Source organism: Diabrotica virgifera, chromosome 10 (genome assembly GCF_917563875.1).
Source record: "Diabrotica virgifera virgifera chromosome 10, PGI_DIABVI_V3a".
NCBI classification, from domain to species: Eukaryota; Metazoa; Arthropoda; class Insecta; order Coleoptera; family Chrysomelidae; genus Diabrotica; species Diabrotica virgifera.
The window spans coordinates 32045112-32068097 of NC_065452.1; the positions used below are offsets into that span (position 1 = coordinate 32045112).

General features: G+C 31.3%; 1 protein-coding gene and 1 long non-coding RNA gene across 7 annotated transcripts in view; both read left to right on the top strand.

The window, feature by feature from the left end:
• Positions 1-17879, top strand: part of LOC126878586 (mesoderm induction early response protein 1-like) — a 246634-nt gene extending 228755 nt beyond the window's left edge. For all 6 annotated transcript variants that reach the window (XM_050641393.1, XM_050641387.1, XM_050641388.1 and 3 more), the window contains one exon: positions 13435-17879. In XM_050641393.1, coding sequence (XP_050497350.1) covers positions 13435-13689 — 255 coding nt within the window. In that variant the 3' untranslated portion in view covers positions 13690-17879. The remainder of the gene's footprint in view (positions 1-13434) is intronic.
• A 1100-nt stretch (positions 17880-18979) lies between these two features.
• On the top strand, positions 18980-22013 carry LOC126893475 (uncharacterized). Its single transcript, XR_007701196.1, has 3 exons — positions 18980-19757; positions 19816-20010; positions 21832-22013. It is a non-coding gene; the product is annotated as an uncharacterized LOC126893475 (long non-coding RNA).
• Positions 22014-22986: the final 973 nt, after the last annotated feature.

Sequence of the window (22986 nt, forward strand, 5' to 3'; positions counted from 1 at the left end):
GCTTCGTATTCTGTCATACAAAGTTTTGTGCTACGACTGGACATTTTTCTGTTAAACACTGACAAAATCAAAATATTAAATAATTACGACAAATATATACGTAAGCGGCAATAAGAAAATAGCATCTATGTTTTCTTTTAACTTCGGAAAAACTAAAAAATGTAATGAGTAATCAGATTATTGTAATCATGTTATCATGTAATGAGTAATCAGATGGTAGAATCGAACAATATCGAAAATAAACAAATGTATTTAGCTATCCAGTATCAAAATGACGTTTTTCAAACAAATACGAATTATAATAATAACGCTGTCTACAACTGCAGCTTAAAATATTAGTGTCAATAAACGTTAACAGTCGATAACTGTTTTTGATGTATCACGAAATTCACTGTGAAATAACGTTATTACCTCTTGAACGGTGTTTTTGACATGAACAATTTTTTCACAATTGGTAGTTAACGTTTAATGTGTTTTGTAATCTGCTTCAGATAGAGATACATGTTTTTGTTACTAAATGAAGTCGAAAACGGTGAACTCGATTATAGATATATCTCAATTTCACAAAAATGTAGATAACGTTGTTTGACACTAAACCCTCGAAATATTATCTCTCTTTCTGGCAAATTTATACATTTTTCCTTCATCCGTTGTTATCATTAAGTATTGTCACTGTTCAAATTATTCCTTGTTCGCCCAATACATTACGTAGTTTTTGTTTCGTAAGTCCTTTTTCTCGAGCTACTTTTCCTAGTATAGTCGGTCCGCTACTTTTTTTTAATTCTTTCTCGCTTCTGGACATTACTACATCATCCGAAAATGCCAAACATTGATGTTTTTTATGATATATGTGACTTGTTTCTGTTAATATTAGCCTTATTTTATTACCATTTCCAATACATTAAATAATAATGATGACAACGGATCTCCTTGTCGTACTCCTTTCACTTCACTTTATTTTGTGTTTTCGTTCCGTGTTAGTTTAATCATGTTATTATTTGTAATTAAACTTATAAATTTTTTAATGCTTTATATACTTACAGAGAGGGGCAAAATTCTGGAATAAATTAATTATTTGTAGAATGGGAGATTTTGGAGAGAAATCCCGAAACAGGTCGATTTTTATTTTTAAATTATGATATTTAGGTATATGTATGTATCATACTAGTGACGTCATCCATCTGAACATGATGACGTAATTTTTGTAAATACGAATAGGAATCGTGTGACAGCTCATTTAAAAGGATATTCAATTCTGTATTCAGTAATATAAACATTATCATAATTATTTATACAGTGTGGCCAAAAAAATAATTTTCAAATTAAATTAATTCACACAAAAAATGTATGTAATTTATACAATTCAAAATACATTTTACTGCTGTCAGACAATAGAAAAAAAAATGTTTATTTCCGAAATAAACATTGCTTTTCGTTTAAATTCAATGTTAAACTGCCACCCACCTGCCTCTTGGCGGTTTGAACATCTGATTTAAGCTAAAAGCAATGTTTATTTGTTATATAAATATTTTTTCTGTTTTTTGACAGCAGTAAAATGGGTTTTGAATTAAATAAATTACATACATACTTCTTTTTGTGTGAATGAATTTATTATAAAAATTAATTTTTTGGCCACCCTGTATAAATTATTATGGTAATGTTTATATTACTGAAAAGAGAATTTAATAACCTTTCAAATGAACACATCTCAATGAACATATCACACGACTATTCTCATTTAAAAAAATTATCCATTAAGTCATAATGTCCAGATGGATTACGTCACTATTATGATATATATGCCAAAAAATCATGATTTAAAAATAAAAATCGACCTATTTAGGGATTTCTTTCCAAAATTTCGCATTCTCGAAAAAATTTATTGCATAATTTTGCCCTTCACTATATTTCCTTTTTATTCTATAAAAAGCTTGTTTAAAATCTATGCTTGTTTAAAATGTATGACTCTCAGCTTGTATTTCAGTTAAAGATATTGTCTATAGTACTAGCCTTTTCTAAAGCCACACTGGTATTCTTCTATGTTATTGTTAAGACTTTTTGCTAAATTGATTTTATAGATAAAAAGGGCATAGTGCTACTTATTTCGATTCTATTGATAGCTTTTTTCCCGAATGTTTTTTTGTAGTTTGTGTGTTTTTTCTGTTAGCTGCGTTCTTCCATAGTTTAACATTCCCGCTGTTTTAGAATCACTTCTAGGACACTTCTTGTTTTTTAGATTCTTAATATGATTTCAACCTCATTTAGGAACGGCTAGATCTTTCGTACAGTAGTTTTGTGTATTCAGTGTTAAATCTGTGTATTCTTCATTCTCGTGGTCTATATCTTCATTTCCATTAAATGTCCTTCCTTCATGTCCTTCCTTCCTTCATATTCGTATACTCCTCCCGTTTAACGATTTATCAAATGTTGTATCCATCGTTTTAATATTTCTTGTTCATCAATTATCATTTTTCCTTCTTTGTCTTTATAATAAGTAGGCTGCGGTTTATATTCCCTTTTTGATGTTTAATGCCTTGATATAAATTTCTAATTAGATTATTTTTATAGTTGTCTTCTATATCTTTCAACTGATCTACATAAAATTTCCTTTTTTTTGTTTCGTAATGTTGCATTGGCTTTTCTTCTTTGCTGTAACGTGTTTTCACTTTTTTGTGTTTAGTCTTAAGCTTTCCAATCGTAGCTTGTTGCGTTTCTTTATTTCTAATTTACATTTTTAACTATTTAGAATGGGAAATAAGCCACAATATTATTAAAAAATGATTTTTATTAACGTTTCGACGCCCAAATCGGGTGCCGTTGTCAAAATACAAAATACTATTAATATAAACAAAAATGTTGTTGCTTAGTAAAAAAAATTCTTCTAATGATTTATTTAATTTGACTCATTTATATCGGCAATTCAGATACATATGATACATTTTAAAGTAAAAGACTTTAAAATGATATTGCCAATATTTACGAGTTGCGTTCCTGGGACGACTTTACTGAAAGATAGTTCATTCGATTACATGAAATCAACCCCAACTCAAGAATATCCGTCACAAAAAAAAATCATAGCATGTGATCTGTCTTTAAAAAGACAACCACATGCAACGGTGACATTAAAATTCTCGCGTTAGAGATCTCATAGTAAATCACGAGGGAAAACCAGGAAAAACCTCGTGATACTATCCCGACATCGTAAGTATTTGGTCTTACATTTAATTTACTCTCAAAATTAATACCAAATTCTGACTTTACTATAATTTTGTTTAAATTATAAATAATATCAATAATACATGGGTATATAAGTAATACTAAAATATAAAATATGTACTAACTCGACTATTGACTTACTAATTGTGGTATTTTCTTTCTATTGACTTCCTCTTTCAGTATGGGTATCCACATCCTACTGCATTCCACCGAGGAATTTTTTTTTTTTTTTATTTTTTTTTTTAATTTTTCCCTCGTGATTTACTATGAGATCTCTAACGCGAGAATTTTAATGTCACCGTTGCATGTGGTTGTCTTTTTAAAGACAGATCACATGCTATGATTTTTTTTTGTGACGGATATTCTTGAGTTGGGGTTGATTTCATGTAATCGAATGAACTATCTTTCAGTAAAGTCGTCCCAGGAACGCAACTCGTAAATATTGGCAATATCATTTTAAAGTCTTTTACTTTAAAATGTATCATATGTATCTGAATTGCCGATATAAATGAGTCAAATTAAATAAATTATTAGAAGAATTTTTTTTTACTAAGCAACAACATTTTTGTTTATATTAATAGTATTTTGTATTTTGACAACGGCACCCGATTTGGGCGTCGAAACGTTAATAAAAATCATTTTTTAATAATATTGTGGCTTATTTCCCATTCTAAATAGTTAAAATTGTAAAAATGCCACAAGAAAATAGCTTCAGAACAACATTAATTTACATTTATTATCGTCTGCAGTTCCATTTTGGTGTTATAATTCTTTCGATAACGTCGGCTACTCCTGATCTTTTTAGTCCAGAGTAATAAGGATTTTTTCAGGATACTCAAAGATCCAGGTAGCTGACTACTTTTTTAGTTATTGTAGACCTATAGGAAGAAAACCTACCTGTTTCCTGCCTAGAGTTCCCGTCCGTTTTTTAATTATTAACAATTTAGTGCAAAACTCACGATTTTTTCGATTTTTTGCAACCCATTCAAAAGCTAAATAGTTGACATAAAATTACAAAATTTAATTTTTTAGAACATTAAAAACCAAAATGCCGATTTTTGAAAGTTAAAGAGTTAATTTGTTGCTACGCAAACTGCAAAATGAGTGAAAATCGTTATTTGTTAATAACTTTTACTAAAACTTCCTTAGAACTTTAGTGTTTCACCCAAAGTTGGGCATTGGCGTACTTAACAAACCTTTAAAATTTGAGACCGATCCATCAATTAGTTTAAGAGTTATTCTATTTGTTTATCCCAGAGACCTTTATTTTGCAATAAGATAAGACAGAAAATAATGAAGATAGGGCAATTCTGAGTACGCCAAATGAAAGTAGAAGAGTGATATTATCAAAATGTATTAAAAAAAGATAAAAAAAAATAATTAATATAGTCAAAAATCCTAATGCCAAATTTTTGAAATTTTGTAGTCTATAAACATTTAGAATAACTTTAAAAATGTTGTCCGTAGAAACAATCTATTTATATAGTGTGTCTGCGTAGCTTGGAACCACATGGGAAACTTTTTTAATATCAATTTTACGAAAAAAAGTGATTCTTTATAAAATGCTCTGAATAGTCTAAAACCTAAGACGCAATCATCAGATATCAAATTTTATCAACGGTATACGAGGTATGTCAAAAAATATGAATTTGGCTCAAGAGTAAAGTGCCTTTATTTTTCACAAATTATTTTTCGAAAATTGTCATTAAGAAAAGTTGTTTGTAATTAAAAATTATGTTATAATCTCCATTTGCACTCTTCTAATTGAAAAAAAAAAAAATGAAAATTTTCCTCAAATCACGGACACCCAACATCATTTTTATTTATGATAGCTCCGTTATTATTAATTTTACGAAAAAAAGTTATTCTTTATAAAAAGTTTTGCATAGTCTAGTAACCAAGATAAAATGATAAGATATTAAATTTTGCCAATTTTATACGAGGTATGTCAAAAAATATGAATTTCGCTGAAGAGTAAAGTACCTTTATTTTTCACAATATTGAAATTTGTTATTATAAAAAGTTGTTCTAAATTAAAAACTATGTTTCAATATGGAATAGCATCCTTCTAGTTGTAATATTGTGAACTATAAAGGTATTTTACTTTTGAGCAAAATTCATATTTTAGACATACCTTGTATAGAATTGAAAAAAATTGATATCTTATGATTGCATCTTAGTTTTTTGACTATTCAGAAATTTCTATAAAGAATAACTTTTTTTCGCAAAATTAATAATAACGGAGTTATCTTAAATAAAAATGATGTTGAGTATCCGTAATTTGAGGAAAATTTTCAATTTTTTTTTTCTATTAGAAGAGTGTAAATGCATATTATAACATAATTTTTAATTACAAACAACTTTTCTTGATAACAATTTTCGATATTGTGAAATATAAAGGCACTTTACTCTTGAGCGAAATTCATATTTTTGGACATACCTCGTATATTATTGATAAAATTTGATACCTGATGATTGCATCTTAGGTTTTAGACTATGCAGAGCACTTCATGAAGAATAACTTTTTTCGTAAAATTGATATTAAAAAAGTTTCCCATATGGTTCCAAGTTCCGCAGACACACTGTATATTCGAAAAGATAGTATTTTAACACGAATTCTCAAATAAAAAAATTTAACCTGGGTTCATTTGGGACAAAGTCAGCCATATGTTTTTTTTATTCTCAGCTAATTTGTTTATAATAATTAAGGAATCTCATTAATGCCATTTTAAAGAATGGGATTTGTATTTTTTCTTAAAAAATTTGCACAAACATTCTACCTTCACAGCACCCTCTACGATTTTTCAAAAATGTAGTTCAAACGATTACTAGGGGGAACCTACAAATCCACTGAGTTAAAATACCGAAAAAGCAATTTCAAACGAATATAATTTTCTGTATTTTCGGATCAATTCAATGGATTTTGATCTTTCTTTTTTTAATTTGTATGTAATTTTTACGTACATTACAAATATGCAATTTGTTTATAAATTTATTAATTAATAAACAGGCTAATTTGTTTAAACAATTCTTGAAAAAAATATTTTTTTTACAAAAATCTATTTTTATAATCATAGTATCATTAATGATCATAGAAAAAGTTAAAGTACACTTTAATAAATAAATGATTTTTATTAGATAATTATTTCTTGAAGATAATTTATTTATTAAAGTATTTTTTTTATAGGTTATTCACTACATGCAATCAATAAATAAAAAAATTATAAGCATGTTAGTTGTTTGTTCAAAGGGGTGTAATTATAAATTTGGATTTGTTATCCACTGATAACAAAGACTCCGCTAGCTTCTTAAATTATTGAACTGTGCCCTGAAAGGGTAAGTAGTTCACTGCACTGCACTGCACGACACTTCACTTCACTGCTGCTTAGAACCTATGTGGTAGCTCCAGTGGTTTGTGCCTCCTCAGTCTCCGAGTCTGCTCACTATTATCCAGCAGGTTTAGTGCAAGATTATTAGGGTGGTTTTCTAATTTTACCAAATAGCAGCTGCTGTATTCACTCACTGTCTCCTTTACTGTGGCTACTTGAAGATCGTCTCTGATTTCTCTGTTAGGTATAAACCAAGGTGCATTTGTTATGGTCCGTAGTACCTTCGACTGGAAGCGTTCCAATATCTCTATGTTTGCCGTACCCCATAGTTAATTAAAGTATTAAAGTATACCTTAACTTTTTATATGATTAATAACGATAGTATCATCAAAAATTGTTTAAACAAATTAGATTGTTTCTTAATTAATAAATGTGTAGACAAATTGCATATTTGTAATGTACAGAAAAATTACATACAAATTAAAAAAATAATGATCAAATTATATTCAGTAGATCCCGAGATATAGATATAGTAGTTTTAAGTTGCCTTTTTTAGTTTTTGAACTCATGCATTTGTCGGCTTTCAGCTCCCCCTTCACTTACCACGACTAGTCACCAATTGAACTGCATTTTTAAAAATTTGTGTAAAATACCAGCTTTTCTAATATGTAAAATGATTTTTTCTACGCACAATATTTTTAAAGTTATTCTAAATGTTTATAAACTACAAAATTTCACAAAGTTGGCATTAGGATTTTTGACTATATTAGATAATTTTTTATGTTTTTTAGTACAGTTTGATAGCATCAGTTTTCTACTTTCATTTGGCATACGCAGAATTGCCCTATCTTCATTATTTTCTGTGTTATGTTATTGCAAAATAAAGGTCTCTGGGATAAACAATTAGAATAACTCTTAAACTAAATGGATCGGTCTCAAATTTTGAGGGTTTAAAGGTTGCAAAAGTACCCCAATACCCAACTTTGGGTGAAACACTAAAGTTCTAAGGTAGTTTTAGTAAAAGTTATTAACAAATAACGATTTTCACTTATTTTGCAGTTTGCGTAGCAACAAATTAACTTTCAAAAATCGGCGTTTTGAAGGTTTTTTAATGTTCTAAAAAATGAAAGTTTGTAATTTTATGTCAACTATTTAGCTTTTGAGGGGTGCAAAAAATCGAAAATATCGCGATTTTTGCACTAAAAAACGGACGCGAACTCTAGGCAGGAAACAGGTAGGTTTTGTTCCTATAGGTCTACAATAACTAAAAAAGTAGTCAGCTACCTGGATCTTTGTGTGTCCCGAACATGGTCTATTTCTAGCTTATTACCTTGGAGTATTTGCTTATAGTAGGATTACAGACAGCCCCATTGTGCGCAGGTATCCCATGTCTGGCGTATATCCAATAGTGAAGCCTGTTGTGATTCTGAGCCGGTTTTCTGCAGTACCTTGAGCTACAGTGTTCGGAACTAGGCTTTTCCGGTGGGCATTGATATTTTCCGCCAATCTATCGAGTTCTTCTGGGCATTCCCACACTAGACTAGATTATCATCATCATCATTAATCGGCCAATCGCGTCCACTGCTGGACATAGGCCTCCTTCAGTTCTTTCCAGTGTTCTCTACACTGGGCCGTTTGTAGCGAGCTTCCCGCTACTCTTTTTATATGGCCCTCTTGTCCACCGTCCATTTGTGTTCTAGCTAAGTGCCCTATCCAGTTCCACTTACGCGTCGTAGCTCTTTCGATGACGTCTTGAACCCCTGATCTTTGCCTGATTTGTTGGTTTGTTATGTGATCTTGAAGTTTCACGTTCAGCATTGCACCTCCTATGGCTCGTTGAGTAACTCTGAGTTTATTCGCGGATTTTTGCGTCAGTGTTAAGGCTGTTTTATCAGTTGAAGCACACTGCAATTTGAAATGGGCTCATCACTTACTTTCCTACACTGCTTACGTCAGACCCACGTGACTCCTACTTGAAAATTATTTGAAGTAGGGAGTGCGATCTAAAATTCGATCTTTACTCAGTGGCGCCGGCGGACAAGTAGTTTAATGACAACAAAATGCATTATTCTCCATTATCTTAACTAAATATAGTATTGAATAAAAATCTGTGAAACGTGACTCCAAAAAACATCATGGTGTTTATTTATAATAAATTTAAAATAACATAAACATATTATTATGAAAAAATTACAATTTGTTGTCACAAACAAATAACCAATTTCGCAGTTATAGCTTGAATATGATCTCAAGAAGTTATTTATTTGTTAGAGAAAACTCATATTAGCCTAGTAAAAATTGTCCCATTTTTAAGGTGGTGCGTTAATTTTGATGCTTAGTATATTATACATTTTTTAAATCAGTATTTAAAGAGCTTTTAAATGAGGTGTCACATGATGTACTTTCCCATTCAAAAAAATCAAAGTTATGTCTGTCACCTGAAGATGATTTGCGTAAAGTTCGAAACGTTGATGCTATAATATACTATGATTATTTAAAAATCGGCCTCTCCGAGCGTTTTGCCTATATTCTTAAAATAAACAAGTTAACAGGGGAGGGGTAACACTTATTCCACCGCACTGTATAAGTCAAGTTAAATAAAAGCTTTTAAAAACGGTTGTAAATACTCGTATATAAATAATAAATACTTACTGTAGTGCAATTCCTCTCCTTTTCCTTGGATTAGGACCTTTACTGGGACTCATTTCTTATCTTGTCAACTTATATCACTAAACTAATGTAATACTTAAAAATACGCGTAAACTAAAGAACTTGTAACTTATACCACTAAACTAATAATATATTACTTAAAAATACCCGTAACCTAAAGAACTTTAATGTTTTCAAAATAACTAAGAATACTGTAAACTGTAAACACTAAGCAAGTTGATGAAGAAAATACAAGAATGAATAACTGGAAATGGATTCTGATTCAAGCGAACTGACCGTACGTTCATGAGATTTGACGTCACGCAGGCGATAACGATGAAACTAAGCGCCAATGATGAGTAACACGTATCACTATTAGATTTCAGTATTTTTTAGCAATTTTCTTCAAAGTTGGAACACGCTTTTCTCGATTATTACTGGACACAGAAAGGTGAAAAAAAATCAACGATTACAGAAAAAAAACTCTTTCAAGTGATGGAAGTAAAAAGTTTGGTTATAATAGAACGTAAAACATTGTAATCCAATTTTTTAACAGAATTTTCAAAAAAATAAAAAAAAAGTAAAACCATCATTTTAAAGGCAACATAATTTCGAATAACGTTTCCAAATTTCGAGACATTCTGTCGGTAAATAACAGAGAAAACACTGTCCCTAGGTTTTGGTGCACCGATAAAACAGCCTTAAAGTCTCTACTCCAAAGTTTGTACAGGCAAAACACATTGGTTATAAACCTTTCGCTTGAGACACATGGGAATTAAACTTTTTAGAATATGGTTTAGTTTGCCAAATGCTGCCCATGTCAGGCATACCCGCCTCTGTATTCAATGTGTTTGATTGTCTCGGCTTATTTTGATCTCGTGTCCCAGATATTTGTAAGTGTCTGTTTGTTGTATGGTATTATTGTCAATAGTTATGTTTCCACTCATTACGAGATTTGTCATAAGTTTAGTTTTCTCAAAGTTTATTTTTAATCATGCTCTCCCAGACAGAGCTTTAAGCGAATGTATCATAGAGACTTTATCCTCTAAGTCTATACTCCAGGGTAATAAGCTAGAAATAGACCATGTTCGGGACACTCAAAGATCCAGGTAACTGACTACTTTCTTAGTTATTATAGACCTATAGGAAGAATACCTACCTGCTTCCTGCCTAGAGTTCGCGTCCGTTTTTTTAATTATTAACAATTTAGTGCAAAAATCGCGATTTTTTCGATTTTGCACGCCATTCAAAAGCTAAATAGTTGACATAAAATTACAAAATTAAATTTTTTAGAACATTAAAAAACCTTCAAAATGGCAATTTTTGAAAGTTAAAAAGTTAATCCGATCCATTAATTAGATTTAGAGCCGGTTGTTCGAACGCTAATCAACAATGATCACTATCGAATATTTAATTACTGTCACAACTATCAATGTCAACTTTGATTGGGTTTTTGAAAACGTAATTGATTATAATTATGAGATTAGTTAATCAATTAACATAACAAAATTATTAACATAATTGATTAACTAATTTCATAATTGTAATCAATAATTATGTTTTCAGCAACCTAATTAAAGTTGACATTGACAGTTGTGACAGTAATTAAATATTTGATAATGATCATTTTTGATTAGCGTCCGAACAACCGGCCCTAAGAGTTATTCCAATTGTTTATCCCAAAGACCTTTATTTTGGAATAACATAAGACAGAAATAAATGAAGATAAGGCAATTCTGCGTATGCCAAATGAAAGTAGAAAACTGATGCTATCAAAATGTACTAAAAAAAGATAAAAAATTATCTAATATAGTCAAAAATCCTAATGCCGAATTTGTGAAATGTTGTAGTTTATAAACATTTAGAATAACTTTAAAAATATTGTCCGTAGAAGAAATTATTTTACATATTAGAAAAGCTGGTATTTTACACGAATTTTAAAAATGTAGTTCAATTGGTGACTAGTCGTGGTAAGTGAAGGGGGAGCTGGGAGCCGACAAATGCACGAGTTCAAAAACTAAAAAAGGCACCTTAAAACTACTATCATTTTCTATATCTCTGGATCTACTGAATATATTTTGATCGTTCTTTTTGTAATTTGTATGTAATTTTTCTGTACATTACAAGTATGCAATTTGTGTAGACATTTATTAATTAATAGACAGTCTAATTTGTTTAAACAATTTTTGAAAAAACAATTTTTTCCCAAAAATCCATGGTTTTAATCATAATATTGTTATTAATCATAGAAAAAGTTAAGGTATACTTTAATAAATAAATTATCTTCAATAAATAATTACCTAATAAAAATCATTTATTTATTAAAGTGTACTTTAACTTTTTCTATGATCATGAATGATACTATGATTAAAAAAATAGATTTTTGTAAAAAAATATTTTTTCAAGAATTGTTTAAACAAATTAGACTGTTTATTAATTAATAAATTTATAAACAAATTGCATATTTGTAATGTACATAGAAATTACATACAAATTAAAAAAACAAAGATCAAAATCCATTGAGTTGATCCGGAAATATAGAAAATTGTATTCCTTTGAAATTGCTTTTTCGATATTTTAACTCGGTGGATTTGTAAGTTCCAAGTAATCGTTTCAACTACATTTTTGAAAAGTCGTAGAGGGTGCTGTGAAGGTAGAATGTTTGTGCAAATTTTTTAAGAAAAAATACAAATCCCATTCTTTAAAATGGCATTAATGAGATTCCTTAATTATTATAAACAAATTAGCTGTGAATTAAAAAAAAAACATATGGCTAACTTTGTCCCAAATGAACCCAGTCTAAATTTTTTTATTCGAAAATTCGTGTTAAAATACTATCTTTTCGAATATATAAAAATATTGTTTCTACGGACATTTTTAAAGTTATTCTAAATGTTTATAAACTACAAAATTTCAAAAATTTGGCATTAGGATTTTTGACTATATTAATTATTTTTTTATCTTTTTTTAATACATTTTGTTACTATCACTCTTCTACTTTCATTTGGCATACTCAAAATTGCCTATCTTCATTATTTTCTGTCTTATCTTATTACAAAATAAAGGTCTCTGGGATAAACAAATAGAATAACTCTTAAACTAATTAATAGATCGGTCTCAAATTTTGAAGGTTTGTTAAATACGCCAATACCCATCTTTGGGTGAAAGAGTAAAGTTCTAAGGTAGTTTTAGTAAAAGTTATTAACAAATAACGATTTTCACTTACTTTGCAGTTTGCGTATCAACAAATTAACTTTTTAACTTTCAAAAATCGGCATTTTGAAGCATAGGCGTAACCAGGGGGTGGTTTTGGGAGTTATAACCCCCCCCCCCCTTTTGGATGTACTTTGTGCTCTATACGCTAAACACCATTATTATTCAAGTAGAGATACACCCAGAGACCTTCAAGTAGATGTAACCTCCCCCTTAGGATCATCCTGGTTACACATCTGTTTTGAAGGTTTTTCAATGTTCTAAAAAACTGAATTTTGTAATTTTATGTCAACTATTTTGCTTTTTGAATGGAGTGCAAAAAATCGAAAAAATCGCGATTTTTGCACTAAATTGTTAATAATTAAAAAACGGACGCGATCTCTAGGCTGGAAACAGGTAGGTTTTCTTCCTATAGGTCTACAATAACTAAAAAAGTAGTCAGCTACCTGGATCTTTGAGTGTCCCGAGAAAATCCTTATTACTCTGGACTATTAAGTTATCTGAGATTAGTACAACATCATCCGCAAACCTCAGATGATTTAATCTTTCTCCATCTATATTAATGCCCATATCTTGCTATTGAGTGTTCTTAAATAGTGACTCTAGAGCTGCCGTGAACAATTTTCATGAAATGTTGTCTTCTTGTCTTACTCCTCAACCTAAGTTGAATTTTTCTGTGTCTTCGTGTAGTCGTATACATACTTGATGTAGTGTTCTCATAGATGTTTTTGATTAGTGATGTGTACCTGTAGTCTATTCGGCTTTGCTTTAGGGCTTCCAGTTTTGTTTCAAACTCTACAGAATCAAAAGCCTTCTCATAATCGACAAATGCAAAAACCAGTGGTGTGTTGTACTCGATGCATTTTTCAATTAAAATGTTTATGGTATGCAAAATGGTCGTTTATGCCATATCCTGCCCTGAAGCCTGCCTGTTATTTGGGCTGATTATACCTTAGACTAGATTATACCTTAGCTCTAATTAGATATATTAATTTATCTTTCACTAATTATTGTTAAATTTATCCAGGTACGCACACGATCAGTCGGAGAACTCGTTCAGTTTTACTACCTGTGGAAAAAATCCGAACGACATGACATATTCGCCAACCGAACAAGACTGGAAAAGAAGAAATATGTTCTCCATCCTGGAATCACCGATTTCATGGACCGGTTTCTGGAAGACCAGGATAGCCGCGACAGAAGTGATTCACCACCAACTCCCGCCTGCAGCACTTCTGCCGCTGTCAGACAGCCCCCACCACCCCCACCCCCAGATACCTGATCTTTATTATATAGTTATTGGCTATATAAGAATAGAAAGTAGCCGCCAGTTTGAGGCAATGCTACAAAATTTTAAAGTTTTAGTTAACCACGTTTGTTTAGTCTATTAATAAGCCATTTTGTGAATGATTGACATTTACTTCGATTAAATTTGTTCATTTAGCCATTCATTTTATAGAATAACAACATGTGTATTAAGTTGTTTAGGGTGAGTCAGATACGATGCATACAAACAAGCGTACATTGCAAATTACCCCTATTTCTGTTATCTTACTCCAATTATCGTAGTGACAAGGCAAACGTCAAAAGAACGTTGCCACTTGATATGTGATTTTCCCGTTCCAATATATAATTTAAGACATATATTTCATGTGAGTTTCATATTGCTTTGTATGCATCGTAATACGCTTTTTGTAATGCTTTCAATGTTCTGTATAACTGTTCAGTCTACCGTGAGACGCCCCCATTTACCATAATGTACCGTATAACGTTCTTATAGATATCGATATGTTCGTAAGTAACAATTTAAATGGACGTACCGTATGACAATCTTAAATAACACTGTCAATGTTCCGTGCGAAACGTGTTTTATTTGATATGCCATGAGATATCCCTATTAACAATGTACCGTATTATGTTCTTAGGCGACTGTTTCAATGTTTTTTTAATGTTTCATGTTTCCAATAATATAGTGTGACGTTCTTATACTACAGTGTAAATGTACGGTATGGCAATCTTATGTTAACTGTGTCAATGTTCCGTGAGATTTTATCGTGTTTACTTTCAATATATAGTGTGACGTCTCTATTTACTTAAACATTTAATGTTCTGTTCGAATTGTTCGATATTGTCTGCTAATAAACTGTGTGGCATATATGTGCTGTGTGTGCTTATATGTAACAGTTTAAATGTACCGTATGACAATATTCTGTAACACAGTCAATGTTCTGTGTGACTTTTTCGTGTTTTCCTCCAATGTTCGATAACGATTTTAATGTTCTGTTTAAATTTTCTCATATTGCCTGTCAATTGATTGTGTGACGTCACATGTACTAATTTAAATATGTACTGTATGACAGTATTATATAACATTTTAAATGTTATGTGTGCCTTTCCCTTGTTTACTTTCTCCTTGTTATTCTTTCATAACCACTTCAATGTTCTGTTTGAATTTTCCCATATTGTATGCAAATAAACTGTGTGGTGTTATATGTAACAGCTTTAATATACCGTGTGACATTCTTATGTAACACTGTCAATGTTCCGTGAGATTTCCCCTTGTTTACTGTCAATATGTAGTATGACGTCCCTATGAACTTAAAGGTTTTAATGTTCTGTTTGAATTTTCTCGGTATTGTCTGCTAGTAAACTGTGTGACGTTAGGTATATGTGTCAGTTTTGATGTACCGTATGACAATATTATGTAACATTGTCAATGTTCCGTGTGACTTTTTCATGTTTCCCTCCAATATAACATGTGGCGTCATTATTTTCAACTTTTAAAGGATCGTGTAACCTTTTTTTGGTTTCAATGTTTTTTTTTAATTTTTCCATATTACATCTTAATTAACTGTGTGACGTCACGTGTAACAATTCAAATGTACCATATTACATTATTACATAACACTTTGAATGTTCTGTGTGACTTCCCCTTGTGTACTTTTCCCACGTTATTTTTTCGTAACGATTTCAATGTTCTGTTTGAATTTTCCCATATTGTCTGCCAATAAACTGTGTGACGTTATATGTAACAGTTTAAATGTGCCGTATGACAATCTTCTGTTTAAATTTTTTCATATTGCCTGTCAATTGATTGTGTGACGTCACATGTACTAATTTAAATGTACTGTATGACAGTATTATAATAATATAACATTTTAAATGTTCTGTGTGCCTTCCCCTTGTTTACTTTCTCCTTGTTATTTGTTATTCTTTCATAACCACTTCAATGTTTCAATGTTCCGTTTGAATTTTCCCATATTGTCTGCAAATAAACGGTGTGGCGTTATATGTAACAGCTTTAATATACCGTGTTACAATCTTATGTAACACTGTCAATGTTCCGTGAGATTTCCCCTTGTTTATTTTCAGTATGTCGTATGACGTCCCTATTAACTTAAAGGTTTTAATGTTCTGTTTGAATTTTCTCCGTATTGTCTGCTAATAAACTGTGTGACGTATATGAGTTTTGATGTACCGTATGACAATATTATGTAACACTGTCAATGTTCCGTGTGACTTTTTCGTGTGTCCCTCCAATATAACATGTGGCGTCATTATTTTCAACTTTTAAAGGATCGTGTAACCTTTTTTCGCAACGGTTTTAATGCTTTTTTAAAATTTTTCCCACATTACATCTTAATTAACTGTGTGACGTCACATGTAACAATTTAAGTGTACCATATTACAATATTACATAACACTTTGAATGTTCTGTGTGATTTCCACTTGTGTACTTTTCCCACGTTATTTTTTCGTAACGATTTCAATGTTCTGTTTGAATTTTCCCATATTGTCTGCCATTAAACTGTGTGACTTTATATGTAACAGTTTAAATGTGCCGTATGACAATCTTCCGTTTAAATTTTTTCATATTGCCTGTGAATTGATTGTGTGACGTCACATGTACTAATTTAAATGTACTGTGTGACAGTATTATAATAATATAACATTTTAAATGTTCTGTGTGCCTTCCCCTTGTTTACTTTCTCCTTGTTATTTGTTATTCTTTCATAACCACTTCAGTGTTTCAATGTTCCGTTTGAATTTTCCCATATTGTCTGCAAATAAACTGTGTGGCGTTATATGTAACAGTTTTAATATACCGTGTTACAATCTTATGTAACACTGTCAATGTTCCGTGAGATTTCCCTTTGTTTACTTCCAATATGTCGTATGACGTCCCTATTAACTTAAAGTTTTTAATGTTCTGTTTGAATTTTCTCCGTATTTTCCGCTAATAAACTGTGACGTTATATGTATCAGTTTTGATGTACCGTATGACAATATTATGTAACACTGTCAATGTTCCGTGTGACTTTTTCGTGTGTCCCTCCAATATAACATGTGGCGTCATTATTTTCAATAAAGGATCGTGTAACCATTTTTCGTAACGGTTTTAATGCTTTTTTAAAATTTTTCCCACATTACATCTTAATTAACTGTGTGACGTCAAATGTAACAATTTAAGTGTACCATACTACAATATTACATAACACTGAATGTTCTGTGTGATTTCCACTTGTGTACTTTTCCCACGTTATTTTTTCGTAACGATTCCAATGTTCTGTTTGAATTTTCCCATATTATCTGCCATTAAACTGTGTGACGTTATATGTAACAGTTTAAATGTGCCGTGTGACAATCTTATGTAACACTCAATGTTCCGTGCGATTTCCTCGTATGACGTCCCTTTTGATTAAAGCTTTTAATGTTCTGTTTTAATTGTTCCATATTGTCTGCTAATAAACTGCGTGGCGTTTATGTAACAGTTTGAATGTACCGTTTGACAATATTATGTAACACTTTCAATGTTCCGTGTGGCTTCTCCGTGTTCCCCTCCCCCCCAATATAACGTGTGGCGTCGTTATTTACAATTTTTAAACGATCGTCTAACCTTTTTTCGTGACGATTTCAATGTTCTGTTTAAATTTTCTCATATTGTGTCAATTTACTGTGTGACGCCACGTGTAATAATTAAAACGTGCCGCATGACAATATTATATATCACTTAAATGTTCTGTGTGACTTCCCTTTGTTTAGTTTCAATATACCGGGTGAAGTTACTAAATACAACTTTTAATGTATGTTAATTAGCGTTATTATGTTCAATGTTCTGTTTAACTTTCTAATGTTTTCATTTAATACATCATGTGAACTTCTTATGTAAAATGTTCTGCAGAACTTTATCTTGTTAAAAACCCTGTACCGGATAATTATCATCACTTAGTTCCCTATGTATCAATTCTAAAATGCATAGGTACTCGAATATACAAAAACTCTCGTGATATTACTAGAGAGACTTAGTTCTGGTGAAAACATTGGATTTCTGCTAGTACTACACTCGAGACAATAAAACTAAAGGTCTTTGAGTTCATTGTAACGCCCACATACACCCTTCTATGAGAATTGTTAGTAAATAAAAACAATAATGGATAAGTAAAATAAAATATATCCACAAAATGGTTTAAAGATGTATTTATTTTTAAAAAATATTGTTTTGTATATTTTAACTATATTTAAAATCAAAAACTACTACAAGACTGGTAGGTTTATTGAAATTACTATTTCAGAATGAAATTAGTTCTCTGAAATGTATTCATGTCATTTTTACATGTTTCTAGAGAGTTCTACAGCCCTACGCAGTTATAGCTGACCTATCCTCATCAATTTTATTTATGCTTTTCATAGTATTGTGCAGCTAAAATGTTACGCATTGCAATGTTCTTGCCATACATTAAACAAGTCTCACACTGATCTAAGCCAGGCACAAACCAGGACTATAAGAAACGCAATTTTGGAGCAACCATAAAGTGAATACCATTTGCTTATCATTTTCATTTGAAGCTATCAATTCAGAAGAAGAACCAGCTTTGCTTTTGTATCTCTTGATAGATGAAAATGAGGAACCACAGAACACAGAACTCACAGGTTGGTTAAAAAGAATTGAAGTAGCTCTAATATTAACTCAAAAAGAAAGAGACCAACTTGATGAATGTCAGGATTAATAATTGATCCAATGCTTTCCTTTCTTCGTAATATGTATATATACCGATTGAGAAATTTCTCATGGTTGGTTTGGGCCTTTAATGAGAGCGACAAAGAGACATGTATTTATTATACATTTAAAACGGGCTAGAAGATATACGCCGGCAAAGCGAGGTAGCGCCAACAACCCACCTCGTGTCGTAGGTTGGGCTTTCCCAGCATAGCGTTGCCAAAGTAGATTTATAAAAAGAAAATAACAAAGTAGAAAAATTATAACATTTAACTTTTTGTATACGAATATAATAAACAAATTATTTAAAATAAAAAAACTTAAACAAAAAAAATATTGTTTTCATCCATTTTAAAAAAATGTGAAAACGTTGAAATATAATTCAACCTTTTTCACCCACTTTTTTTAAAATTGGTGAAAACAGTATTTTTTTACTTAAATTTTTTTCTTTTAAATAATTTGTTTATTATATTCGTTTACAAAAAGTTAAATATTATAATTTTTTCTACTTTGTCATTTTCTTTTTTAAATCTACTTTGGCAACGCTGTGCTGAGAAAGCCCTACCTACGACACGAAATGGGTTGTTGGCGCTACCTCGCTTTGCCGTCGTATATCTTCTAGCCCGTTTTAAATGTATAATAAATACATGTCTCTTTGTCGCTCTCATTAAAGGCCCAAACCAACCATGAGAAATTTCTCAATCGGTATACATATAAGAATTGAATAGCATAATCGCTGTGAGATAAAATATGCAGGGTACAACAAAAAGGCAGGTCATAAATTACATTACATATTCTGGGACCAAAAATAGTTCGATTGAATCTAACTTACCTTAGTACAAAACAAGAATCTACAGGTCGAGCAAGTCTCGTAAATTTCACGATTGCGAGCCACGCTTCACGCAACCGTGTTTGCGTACTTGTATTTCGAGTTGCGTGGTCGTGCGGAGCTATATTTACCAAATTAATCGTTTCTACTGATTCATAATAATTAAATCAATATGTCAATATGGCTACTGGGTGTAAAAGATAAATTTATTCTATCTGTTCTTAATGAGTTTTAGATAATTTTAGTTGTATTTCTTTGTAATTTTGTGTTGTACAAAGATTAATTTAACATTTTCTCTGGAAGTATTAATTTAGAAAGATAATATTATGCTTCATTGGTGTTGTGTTTTGAAGTGTGAAATGCAAAGTATGTAATTGTGATAAAGTCAAGATAAAGTTCACTTTTAAACTGAACTAAAGAAGGTATCTGAGAGACAACAATGGTTAAATGCAATACAATGTACAGGTTTTGCTAGCGAAATGAAAATTTTCCTGTCCTGTCTGCTGTAATCATTTTATATCTGGTAAGTTACAATTACAACAGTAACGATTTTTGAAGATGTTAACATTTTAATCTTATAGGAAAACCAGCCGACTTAATCGATAATATCAATCTCCAGATTGGGTTCCTTCAATAAATATGGGCTATAAACACAATGAAATAAGTTCCCCAAAATCTAAAATGGAGTGGTATCAAAGGAGAATTAAAGGGAAAAATATTCATATTGAAATTATTTATAAGGCACTGGACTGTCTTAAATTCTACAATAATACTAGGTGGGTAAATGATTTTAGACATTTTTCATTAAGAGTAGATTAAGATTAAGTAGATTTTCATTCAGTAGATTTAAGACTTGTTTACACGGGTAGAGTAATGATGCAAGTACTTGATAGAGTAGAGTAACTCTACCTGTAAAAATGCTCAGCACAGTAGAATAGCTGGTAGAGTGTATAGTTGGAGTTAAAGTAGAGTGACTAGCAACCTATGGCAAAATAACTACTCTATGACCACCACTACTGCCAAAATGTCTACTCGGCTGCACACTCTACCCATGGAACACGCTCAATTATGGCAGAATAGAGTAGGTAGGAGAGTACATGGGGGCGCTGTCATTCTGGCTGGAATTGTGTTTTGTGTAAATAGTGAAAATGAAGTTCACCGAAGATGAAACTTTAAAACTTGTAGAGCTATAATACGGCGAATACCAGTGTTTATGGAATTTAGGTAGTGTATACTACAGAAATAAAAGTTTGCAGCAAGCTGTGGAGGATGAAATCGTCGAAAGAATGGCAAAGGGGGCTTTGGAGTAAACGAGCTTAAGCAAAAAATTAAGAATTTAAGGTGCACTTATAATCAAGAGTGTTTAAAAATACAAAAATCGGTTTCACTATACTAGCATCAGTACTATACTTGTACTCTCCTCATGTGAATGGTATCAAGCCATTTTTGGTAGAGTACTACCGCTACTCTACTCTCCTCAAAACTCTACCCATGTAAACAAGTCTTTAGAAACAGTGGAAAATGAGGTAGCTAGTAGAGTAGTAGTAGAGTAAAATATACTGGTTTAGCAAATTACAATGTTTTAAGGTACTTAATACAGTAGCGATAAACAGGTAGCCAAAACGTGTTCCAAGATTGTCACTGTAATTTTGAATATTTTTTCGAGGCATTTGGCACACGTATTCGTAAAATAATAAAGAATGGCGGTACAGAGCCCAATTTGAAAAATATATTAATATGTGGAAATTACTCTGTAATTATACAATATTTAAAAAACGAGCCTGTACCGCCATTAAGAAGAACAAAAAAATACACTTTCTTCAAATAAACTTTTTTATCCGATGCCTAGATTTTGTGTCATTTTGGAACTACTAAATTTTTTTATTTCATTAGTAGTTCCAAAATGACACAAAATCTAGGCATCGGATAAAAAAGTTTATTTGAAGAAAGTGTATTTTTTTGTTCTTCTTAATGGCGGTACAAGCTCGTTTTTTTATATTGTATTTAATTACAGAGTAATTTCCACATATTAATATATTTTTCAAATTGGGCTCTGTACCGCCATTCTTTATTATATTACGAATATGTGTGCCAAATATCTTGAAAAAATATTCAAAATTACAGCTGCAATCTTGGAACACATTTTCGCTACCTGTTGATCGATACTGTTTCCTCTTAAGATAGTTTTAATAGTTATTTATGATATAAGTATTAAAAGTACAATTTTAAGACGCGCATGTGAAAGTTAACTTGAAAAAATAATTTTATTAATGTTTTGACTTCCAAATCAGATGTCATTGTCAAAATACAAAATATTCATTATTATTAGGTTTGTTCTAGCAAACAGTCAAACTAGTCAAAAACCATCAGCAAACAGTTGGTCAGTAAAAGAACATAATACAGTCACCAGTGCGATCCCCTCTACTCGCGCTGATGGACTATTCGCTGGTGCTGATGGTCCACTATTCGCTGATGGTTTCAAACTGATGCTAGAACAAACCTATTATTATTATGCATATCATTATCTGTAAATAATATTTCTTCTGATTGTTAATTGTAAAGGATAGAAAAATTACCATTTATTTTATTTTTTTTAGAATCAGCTGAGAGAAGTGGTCTACAAAAAACCAGGAAGGAAACGGAATATGTGGCTACGAAAGGCAAAAGAAAGGTTTACAAAGCAAATGTGACACATTTTTTTGAAATATTTAGGAATATCAGTAAATTGCATTAAAAAAATGTATGAAAAGATTTTGTTCAATAAAAATGTTTATAAGTATTTATCAAGGATGTATTATTTGTATGGCCACATATCGTCAGTGATGTAATAATACATCCTATCTGTTTTTTCATGAGTTTTGTAAGAGAGACTAAAAACTTGTCTTAGGGTCACCTCCTGTTTTCATATGATATTTTTTGACTTGTTTTGTAGTAAATTAAACTATCTATGAACTCAAAACAAGTCAAAACTTACATATGAACACAGGAGGTGACCTTAAAACATGTTTTTCCATCTCTCATACAAAACTCATGAAAAAACAGATAGGAGGTATTGTCACATCAGCAAGGATGTACAGTGATGAGTGCCCTAATAACCGGCAAAATATGGGCAACATATTTAGTTGTGAGATAAAAAGAAATGAAACTAGTTGAGCTGGGAAATTTAGCGAAATTAACCTTTAAATTTACGTTATATTGATCCCACCTTTACACATATCGGAGGAGTATGTCAACTAAAACTGTCACTGTGACAGTGGTAGTTTCCAAACTCGTCTGATACGTCTGAAGGTGGTACACAATCAATACAATCTAAATGTATAAGTTAATATCGCTAAATTTCCCAGCTCGACTAGTTTCATGTCTTTTTATCTCACTACTTAATACATCTTTTGTGCTATTTTGCCGGTTATTAGAGCGCTCATCACTGTATTTCTGGTATATCCAGGGAATGTCTACAAAATATATTTTGAATGTCCAGAGAACATTCGTGGACATTCATGGAATGTTCCAATAAGACATTCAGGTAATGTTTAAAATGCTGACACAGGATTTTCCTGGGATGTTCAGGGAACATGTTTTCGGGGATATTCCAGGAATTTTTCAATGTCTGTGTACCTTCTATGGACCTATATGGAATATTTTGGTGTTATTACCGCCGCACTCCACTTGCGATTTGTAATCAGGAAGATTGAACACATTGTTTCAAATACAAGTCAATCCATTTGTGACTAAATAATCATGGATTGACTTCT